Raw genomic sequence first — 10,208 nt, forward strand, 5'->3', positions numbered from 1 at the left:
AGCCCATTACTTCTTGTCCTCCTCCCCATCCTCTTTATAACAGCCCTTAATATATTTGAAGACTGTTACCCGGTCCCCCCTCTGTCTTCTTCTCTCAAGCCTAAACATATCCAGGTTTTTAACCTTTCCGCATAGGTCAGGTTTTCTAAACCGTTTATCATTGTTGTTGCTCTGCTCTGGACTCTTTCCAATTTGTTCACCTCTTTCGTAAAGCCCGGCACCCAGAATTGGACACAGCTGAGGCATGAGCAGAGTGAGACAGTTACCTGTTGTGTCTTACATGCGGCATTCCCATTAATACACCCCAGAATATTAGCCTTTTTCACAGCTGCATCCCATTGTTGAATCACATTCAAGTTGTGATCCACTGTAACTCAGGATCCTTTCCAGCAGTTCCGCTGTCCAGTCAGTCATTCCCCATTTTATAGTTCTGTGTTCGATTTTTTTTCTTCCTGAGCATAAAACTTTGCACTTGTCTTATTGAATTTCATCTTGTTGATTTCAGCCCAGTTCTCCAATTTATCAAGGTTATTTTGAATTCTAATCCTGTCCTCCGAAGTGCTCGCAACCCGCACAGCTTGGTGTGTCATCCACAAGTTTTATAAGCAAACTCTCTATTCCATTATGCAAGTTATTAGTAAAAATAATGAACAGTGCCAGACCCAAGACAGGCAGACCCCTGCGGGACCCCACTAAATGCATCCCCCCAGTTTAACAGTGAACCATAGCTAACTAGTCTTTGAGTTCAGGTTTTCATCCAGTTTTACAGTAATTCCATCTAGACTCCATTTCCCTAGTTTGCTTTTGAGAATGGCATGTGGGACTGGGTCAAAAGCTTTACTGAAATCAAGATAAATCCCATCTTCTGCTTCCCCCTAGCCACTAGGCCAGTAACCTTGTCAGGGAAGGAAATTAGGTTGGTTTGGCACGATTTGTTCTTGACAAATCCATGCTGGCTATTTCTTAATCTTCTAGGTGCTTACAAACTGATTTTTTTACTAATTTGTTCGAATATCTTTCCAGGTATCAAAATTAGCCCGACTGGTCTGTAACTCCCTGCGTCCTCTTTGGTCCCTTTTTTTCAAAATAGGGACTTCATTTACCCTTCCCCAGTTCTCTGTGAGCTGACCCGTCCTCCATCAGTTCTCAAAGATAATTGCTAACGGTTCCAAGATTGCTTTCACTTAGTTCCTTAAGCATCCAAGGGTGAATTTCATCAGGCCCTGCTGACTTGAAGACATCGAACTTCGCTAAATATTTTTTAACCTGTTCTTTCCCTATTTTGGCCTGTGTTCCTTCCCCCTTGTTGTTAATATTAGTTGTGTTGAGTATCTGGTCACCAGGAATGTTTTTAATGATGAAGCAAACAATAACTGTCTTATGGCCCCGATTTTGATTGGTGCCTCTGGGTGTTTCTGTAACCCATATGGTGGTAATCACAGGCTGCCCTGCTGTGCCAGTTCCTTGCTTTTGGTGGTCCCCCACCACCCTAACTCTTCTCTCTCTCCTTGCAGATCTCAGATCAGACCCGCAGCCTCCACCTCTCTGTCAGCTCCAGCCAGGGGAGCTCCAGTTCTTAAGGTGGCAGGACCGATGCCACAAACCACATGATAATCTGTGTATTTTAGCCGGAGACACCGCAAGGTGCTGTAATGCTGCTGCCACCGCCGCCGTCAGTGGAACATTCCCCTCGCTGAGGCTGTGCTCTGCAACTGGGGAATTTGTCCATCCTGTATTGAAATACATAAATGTTGGTACCAAAATATCTCCACCTGATCTCCCCTATCTCTCTGCCCCCCATGCATCACCCAAAAAACCTTTGCCCCGGGACATACTACTTACTGTCTCTGAGACACCCCTGTAGAGAGAGGAAGCTGCAATCTGCTAAGTGTTAAAAGAAGTGAAGAAAGATCCCCCTCACACATGCATGCTTTCACCAGGGAGAATAGCGCCTCCTTGCTGCATTCCGTTCTTTGCCTCTGGATAGCGCAGTGGGATGATGCCCCAAGTGGTGAAAAGCCTGAAAGGAAGCAGGTGAAGGTGCACCCTAACTTACCTGGGGAGTCGGAGCTGCATCGCCTGAAGAGCACACCCTGCTGGCCATGGGTGGTACTATCACAGTACCTGGAACCACTAGAGCAGAAAGCATCAAAGATCGTGGTGGGGGTGTTGCTTCTCCCAGAAATCCCCAAATCCTAGCAGCCATCTGAATCAGGGACGGATTCTGCTTTTTTTTTTTTTACTGATGTTTAACAGAAATTATTCCAGCTTGGGCCAGATTTGGATCTCAATGATCACCTGTATCGATCCATTGGCGTAAATCTGGTTTCACAGGGCTCTATCTGGATCGTCTTGTGCCACTGTATATCCAGGGTTCTTTTTGAACTACTCAGGGTTTGGGTTGCTTTGCTGAATGGTCACAACATTGTTTAATCCTGGTTGTATTTCCTTCAGTGTTTCCTTAAACCTTTCATAGTCCTGCAAGAACCAAGAGATGCTGAAACCAAAGATTATCTATTTCCATTCAAAGGAAGGGGAGAGAATCCTTCCAGGAATTCAAATTCTGGGGGACACTTATTTAAAGGTACAGGGTGGGTCAAAGACCGGATTTATTTAGGAAGCAAATGTGTAAATAATTGGACAACTGCACCATTAAATGCTGTGCAAAGATTTGCAGTCTGCTCTGTTCTATACAGCAAGGGAGGATGTGCTGAAGAGGGACAGAGGCAACTGATACTCTAAGGATCCTGGCTTGTGGGTGCATTTAAGGGGTGTGTGATATTAAGGCACAGGTTTTTAATAGTGAGGGTGATTAAGCTTTGGAACAGTTGTCCAAGAATTGTGGACTGATTTTCCATTGCTGGACGTTTTTACACCAAACAGGAATTAATTCTGGGAACATCAGACAGGAGGCCAGATGAGATGACATTAGTGGGTTCTTCTAGCTTTCAACGCTGAGATGATGACGGCATTAAAACTTGCTTGTGCCTCAGCTGTATTAGTGCAAGATTTGGCTCAATGGTGTTATGAACAGATGAAAAACCCATGGCCCCTTGTTGTCAGTTATGTGTTTGTTGCCCTTGCAGAAGGCAAATGTGGGTTCCAGGTATCCGTTGCAGGGCGTGTGCCTGGCCTTCTGCATAAAACAGAGCAGGCCCAGGGCTGCTGTAAGAGACCCTGTGCTTGCCAGCAGGTGTGATGGGATTTTTTTTTAAATAGGTTACCCAAGTGCAAGTTCCAGCAAAGAGGGCTGTGGTACCTGAGTGGGAAAGCAGCCTGGGAACCACCAGTGGGTGCCTGGCTGGCAGTGACCGGAGAGGGGGGAGGCCACTGTGGAAAATATAGTGACCAGAAGCGAGTTGGAAAAATTCCCCCTCTGCTGGGGCGGGGGGACGATCAGTGTGGAGCGCTCAGCTGCCTCCTTGGTGCAGGGGTTAGTTTGAGGCCAGGCCATGGGGAGATGCCTCCTAGTGGTGCTTCTGACCCTAAGGCCCATGGCTCGAAAAAGCTGTCCGGTGCATGCGCCCTAGGAACAAGCAGGTGGAAGCCAAGCAAGCGCCTTTTAACCATAACAAGCGTCTCCTATTGGTCATGGCTGTAGCCAATGGGGAGGCAGGAGCTGGGTACAAACCTGGAAGTAGCCTCCGTGTGAGTGAGAGGTGGCTGCGCAGTATCCGGAGCAAAGAGGTGAGTGAGCTGGAGCAGCGGGTGGGTCTGAGTGCACCGGAGCCGCCACTGCGGAGTCCCGAGCCCGCCTCCAATGCCTTCGCCTTTCTCCCCTCCTGGCTGGGGACCTCTGAGAGACTAGACTTGGTGTGTCTCTTTCTCACTTGCTCTGCTAAGAGAGTAGCCTCGCTGTGTCTCTCACTCTTAGAGACTCTCTCTCTGTGTTACTCTCTAATCTAGTCTAATAGTATGACTGCTCAGAGCTCCGGTATGAAACTGCAGAAAAACCTGAGAGTCTCTGGATTAAGTTTAGAAGTGTGAGCAACACGGGTGATGTCGTGGTGGGAGTCTGCTATAGACCACCGGACCAGGGGGGGTGAGCTGGGCGAGGCTTTCTTCTGGCAACTAACAGAAGTTACTAGATCGCAGGCCCTGGTTCTCATGGGAGACTTTAATCACCCTGATATCTGCTGGGAGAGCAATACAGCGGTGCACAGACAATCCAAGAAGTTTTTGGAAAGTGTAGGGGACAATTTCCTGGTGCAAGTGCTGGAGGAACCAACTAGGGGCAGAGCTCTTCTTGCTCACAAACAGGGAAGAACTAGTAGGGGAAGCAAAAGTGGATGGGAACCTGGGAGGCAGTGACCATGAGGTCGAGTTCAGGATTCTGACACAAGGAAGAAAGGAGAGCAGCAGAATACGACCCTGGACTTCAGAAAAGCAGATATTGACTCCCTCAGGGAACTGATGCGCAGGATCCCCTGGGAGAATAACATGAGGGGCAAAGGAGTCCAGGAGAGCTGGCTGTATTTTAAAGAATCCTTATTGAGGTTGCAGGAACAAACCATCCCGATGTGTAGAAAGAATAGTAAATATGGCAGGTGACCAGCTTGGCTTAACAGTGAAATCCTTGCTGATCTTACAAGAAGTGGAAGATTGGACAAATGACCAAGGAAGAGTATAAAAATATTGCTCAGGCATGCAGGAGTGAAATCAGAAAGGCCAAATCACACTTGGAGTTGCAGCTAGCAAGAGATGTTAAGAATAACAAGAAGGGTTTCTTCAGGTATGTTAGCAACAAGAAGAAAGTCAAGGAAAGTTTGGGCCCCTTACTGAATGAGGGAGGCAGCCTAGTGACAGAGGATGTGGAAAAAGCTAATGTACTCAATGCTTTTTTTGTCTCTGTCTTCACGAACAAGGTCAGCTCCCAGACTGCTGCACTGGGCAGTACAGCATGGGGAGAAGGTAATCAGCCCTCTGTGGAGAAAGAAATGGTTCGGGACTATTTAGAAAAGCTGGATGAGCACAAATCCATGGGGCTGCATCCGAGGGTGCTAAAGGAGTTGGCGGATGTGATTGCAGAGCCATTGGCCATTATCTTTGCAAAATCATGGTGATCGGGGGAGGTCCCGGATGACTGGAAAAAGGTTAATGTAGCGCCCATCTTTAAAAAAGGGAAGGAGGAGGATCCAGGGAACTACAGGCCAGTCAGCCTCACCTCAGTCCCTGGAAAAATCACGGAGCAGGTCCTCAAGGAATCCATTCTGAAGCACTTAGAGGAGAGGAAAGTGATCAGAAACAGTCAGCATGGATTCACCAAGGGCAAGTCATGCCTGACTAACCTAATTGCCTTCTATGAGGAGATAACTCGGTCTGTGGATGAGGGGAAACCAGTGGATGTGTTATTCCTTGACTTTAGTAAAGCTTTTGATACGGTCTCCCACAGTATTCTTGCTGGCAAGTTAAAGAAGTATGGGCTGGATGAATGGACTATAAGGTGGATAGAAAGCTGGCTAGATCGTCGGGCTCAACGGGTAGTGATCAATGGCTCCATGTCTAGTTGGCAGCCAATATCAAGCGGAGCACCCCAAGGGTCAGTCTTGGGGCCGGTTTTGTTCAATATCTTCATTAATGATCTGGAGGATGGCGTGGACTGCACTCTCAGCAAGTTTGCAGATGACACTAAACTGGGAGGAGTGGTAGATATCCTGGAGGGTAGGGATAGGATACAGAGGGACCTAGACAAATTAGAGGATTGAGCCAAAAGAAACTTGATGAGGTTCAAAAAGGATAAGTGCAGAGTCCTGCACTTAGGACGGAAGACTCCCATGCACTGCAACAGACTAGGGACTGAATGGCTAGGCAGCAGTTCTGCAGAAAAGGACGTAGGGGTTACAGTGGACGAGCTGTGTCAACAGTGTGCCCTTGTTGCCAGCAGATCGAGGGATGTGATCATTCCCCTCTATTCGACATTGGTGAGGCCTCAGCTGGAGTACTGTGTCCAGTTTTGGGCCCCACACTACAAGAAGGATGTGGAAAAATTGGAAAGAGTCCAGCAGAGGGCAACAAAAATGATTAGGGGGCTGCAGCCCATGACTTATGAGGAGAGGCTGAGGGAACTGGGATGGTTTAGTCTGCAGAAGAGAAGGAGGTGGATTTGATAGCTGCTTTCAACTACCTGAAAGGGGGTTCCAAAGAGGGTGGATCTAGACTGTTCTCAGTGATACCAGATGACAGAACAAGGAGTAATGGTCTCAAGTTGCAGTGGGGGAGGTTTGGGTTGGATATTAGGAAAAACTTTTTCACTAGGAGGGTGGTGAAGCACTGGAATGGGTTACCTAGGGAGGTGCTCGAATCTCCTTCCTTAGAGGTTTTTAAGGTCAGGCTTGACAAAGCCCTGGCTGGGATGATTTAGTTGGGAATTGGTCCTGCTTTGAACAGGGGGTTGGACTAGATGACCTCCTTCCAACCCTGCTATTCTATGAATCTCTTTCTGGCTTCCTATCGCTAAGAGCGTAGCCTCAGTGTGTGTCTCTGTCGCTAAGACTGTGTGTCTCTTTCTAACTGGCTGTTGTCTAAGAGTGTAGACTGTGTGTCTTTCTGGCTGGCTGTGGCTAAGCGGGTAGACTCTGTGTGTGTCTTTTTCTGGCTGTTGCTAAGAGAAGTAGACACTGTGCATGTATGTCTCTCTAAGAGCATAGCCTCGCTCCGTCTCACTGTCTCTCTTTCTGGCTGGCTGGCACTAAGCATAGCTTCTCTGTGTCTTTGTGGCTTGCTGTGCCTAAGCGAGTAGACTGTCTGTCTCTCTCACGCTTACACTTAGCCCTGGTCTACACTATGCATTTAGGTCGAATTTAGCAGCATTAGATCGATTTAACCCTGCACCCGTCCACCCGGCAAAGCCATTTTGTCAACTTAAAGGGCTCTTAAAATCAATTTCTGTACTCCTCCCCGATGAGAGGATTAGCGCTGAAATCGACCTTGCTGGGTCGAATTTGGGGTAGTGTGGACGCAATTTGACAGTATTGGCCTCCGGGAGCTATCACAGAGTGCTCTATTGTCACTGCTCTGCACAGCACTCTCAACTCAGATGTACTGGCCAGGTAGACAGGAAAAGCCCTGCAAACTTTTGAATTTAATTTCCTGTTTGAATCGCAAAAGAGCTCCAGCATGGACTGAAGGGGAGGTACTGGCTCTTATCGCTATATGGGGAAAGGAATCCATGCTATCAGAACTCCACTCCACCCCAGAGGACTGCCCAAGCAACAGAATAAGGTATTCAATAAGTTTTGAAGTGCAGTGTGGCCTTGTTCTTCCCTCTTCCCCCACCCCCACCCAGACTACCTTGGCAGTTATCCCCCTATTTGTGTGACGAATTAATAAAGAATGCATGAATTTGAAACAACAATTGCCTCTGCAAGTGGTGATCGGGAGCGGGGGGGGGGAGGGGAAGGGAGGGCAGGGCCGTTGGCACCGTCTGCTGCTGCGTAGCAATGCAGTATCGCCTCTGCCAGCAGCACCCAGGAGATGTACGGTGACGGTGAGCTGAGCAGGTTCCATGCTTGCCGTGGTATGTCATCTGCATGGGTAACCCAGGAAAAAAGGCGAGAAATGATTGTCTGCCATTGCTTTCATGGAGGGAGGGAGGGAGGGGGGAGCCTGATGACATGTACCCAGAACCATCCATGACAATGTTTTTGCTGCATTGGGAGCTCAACTCAGAATTCCAATGAGCAGCGGGAACTGTGGGATAGCTACCCACAGTGCAATGCTCTGAAAGTTGATGTTGGCCTCAGTACTGTGGATGCACGCTGCTGACTTAATGTGCTTAGTGGGGACACACACAATCACCTTCTATAAAATTGACCTAATTTGGTAGTGTAGACATACCCTTAGAAAGCGTCTGTGTCTTTCTAGCTTGCTGTCTCTTAGGGCATGTCTACACTACAAAATTATTGACTCATGGAGCGATGCACTTTGGGTAGCTATCCTGCAGTCGCCGCTGCCCACTGGAATTCTGGATTAAGCTCCTGCTGCAGCTGGTTGATACAGTGGAATGCCCATTCTGGGCCCAGCAAACACGCACAGACAGGTGGGACCACATAGTGTAGCAGGTATGGGATGATTCCCACCCAATGGCTCTGAAACATTCGCATGTGTAAGGCCACTTTCCTGGAACTTTGTCAGTTGCTCTCCCCTGCCCTGAAGCACAAGACTAGCAAGATGAGAGCTGCCCTGACAGCTGTGAAGCAATGATCCAAGTAATCACTGACCTTCTGCTAACAAGGGTAGTGACTCTGGGAAATGTGGATGGCTTTGCTGCAATGGGGTAATAGAATGCATATCCCTATCTTGGCACCATTACCCTGGGGGATGTTGAAATGCCAGTAGCAACAGAGAGTCCTGGGGCACCTTTAAGACTAACAGATGTATTGGAGCATAAGCTTTCGTGGGTGAATACCCACCATGCATCTGATGAAGTGGGTGTTCACCCACAAAAGCTTATGTTCCAATACATCTGTTAGTCTTAAAGATGCCACAAGACTCTCTGTTGCTTTTTACAGATCCAGACTAACACGGCTACCCCTCTGATACGAAATGCCAATAGTTATCCTTAGGGATCCAGCCTACCCCTTGCTCCTATGGCTTATGAAGCCATACACGGGCAGCCTGGACAGTAGGAATGGTGGTAGAATGGACATTTTTAGACCTCAGCACAACCAATAGTCCCATTGTTATTGCTGCTTGCTGTATGCTCCATATTATCTATATCTGTGAGATGCTACGGTGTGACAGTTGTGTGTATTTCTCTTTGATGCAAAACTGCCTTTGAATATTGTTTTGAATCCATGCATTCTTTCTTTATTTAAAAAAAAAAGGGGGGAGATCACAGACAAGGTACCCTGGGTGGGAAGGACAAGGCCACATTGCTTATTGTAGCCACACTACAAATCAAAGATGTTTAAATGACAGCCTTTCTGTTGCTTGGGCCATCCTCTGGAGTGGCTGGGTCCTGATCATGCTCACTTAATGCTTTCCTGGCCTCTGTCTGCCTCCATGCATTCAGCTGTGCCCGAAGAGAAGATAGGGAAAGCATAGAAACATTTGCATCTGGCGGGGGGGACAAAAAAGGAGAGTAAGATTTAAAATGATACATTTCTGAGAACAAAAGAGAGAGACTTTCACAGCGAGTCAAGCAATTCATAGCAGACAGCACATGTGCTTTAGGTAGAAAGTCATTTTGCCTTGTATATTGAGCACGTGCCAGTATGGTGACATCACACACAGCTGGGCAACAGAATTCGCTTTCCAGGCAGCCACGGTAATCCAAAGGGTATGCAGGGTTGGCTTAGTAACACATGGGGGAATGGTTTTGAATGATATCACTCTCCTGAGGCTAACAAAGACTGAATGTTGCTTGAAGGCGACCAAAACCCAGGACCATTCGCTACCATGCTTTGTGCTGCAATGATTCCAGACTACTGGCTTGGCGTGGTTAAGTGTCCTACCCTACCATGGAGGAGGAAATACACCAGCCCTCCCCAGAACCTTCTGCAAAGGCTTTCAGAGTACCTCCAGGAGAATTCCCGCTCCATCCCCAGACACGTTAAAACAGACTTTTCCAGTAGCTGTACGGCTGCGAATGCAGCCCAATTCTTCAGGGCAAATCAAACAGTAAACAAAATTGCTTTTACCCCCAGTAGTTTACAAACGTGCACTCACCAGAGGTGCCTTCTCCAGCTTCAGTGTCCAGGAAACCACCTTGGGAGGGTATTGGCTCCAGGGTGATGAAAAGGCCTGGCTCCCAGGGAGAACAGATTCTCCTCCTCTTCCTCATCCACAAAATCTCCTCTGTGTTGCGTGAGACTCCTCCCTTTCTGGTGTCCACAGACAGTGGTGGGGTAGTGGTAGGGCCCCCCGAGAAAGGCATGCAGCTGATCTTAGAAGCAGCATGTATGGGGCTCTGACCTTCTGTTGTGTGTCCCTGGTGTAGCCTCTCTCCACCATGCCCTGTGCGATTTTGGCATATATATTAGCATTTCTTCTTTTTGATCGGAGTTCGGCCTGCACAGTCCTGTTCAGTCCATGCTGGAGCTTGTTTGCAATTCTGGGGGGACTGCATGGGCACCTGTGCTGCTGAGCTCACCACGCTGACCAAACAGGAAAGGAAATCCAAATTTCCCAGGGCTTTTCCTGTGTACCTGGCTAGTGCATCGGAGTTGAAAGTGCTGTCCAGAGCGGTCACATTGGAGCACTCTGGG

General features: G+C 48.0%; 1 protein-coding gene and 1 long non-coding RNA gene across 3 annotated transcripts in view; one reads left to right on the plus strand and one right to left on the minus strand.

The window, feature by feature from the left end:
* CDC42BPG (CDC42 binding protein kinase gamma) overlaps positions 1 to 1,615 on the plus strand; it is a 59,325-nt gene extending 57,710 nt beyond the window's left edge. The window contains exon 36 of the mRNA XM_034777430.1: positions 1,515 to 1,615. Within this exon, the coding sequence (XP_034633321.1) occupies positions 1,515 to 1,580 (66 nt within the window). The 3' untranslated portion in view covers positions 1,581 to 1,615. The remainder of the gene's footprint in view (positions 1 to 1,514) is intronic.
* Positions 528 to 9,707, minus strand: LOC117880862. Of its 2 annotated transcripts, none has more exons than XR_004646629.1 (3): positions 9,670 to 9,707; positions 2,057 to 2,478; positions 528 to 1,730 (listed from the first exon to the last, which is right to left on the minus strand). It is a non-coding gene; the product is annotated as an uncharacterized LOC117880862 (long non-coding RNA). The 2 variants fall into 2 exon arrangements; XR_004646628.1 differs by lacking the exon at positions 9,670 to 9,707 and adding an exon at positions 3,632 to 3,975.
* Between the last annotated feature and the right edge of the window lie 501 nt (positions 9,708 to 10,208).

This window comes from Trachemys scripta, chromosome 7, assembly GCF_013100865.1.
Source record: "Trachemys scripta elegans isolate TJP31775 chromosome 7, CAS_Tse_1.0, whole genome shotgun sequence".
NCBI lineage: Eukaryota > Metazoa > Chordata > Testudines > Emydidae > Trachemys > Trachemys scripta.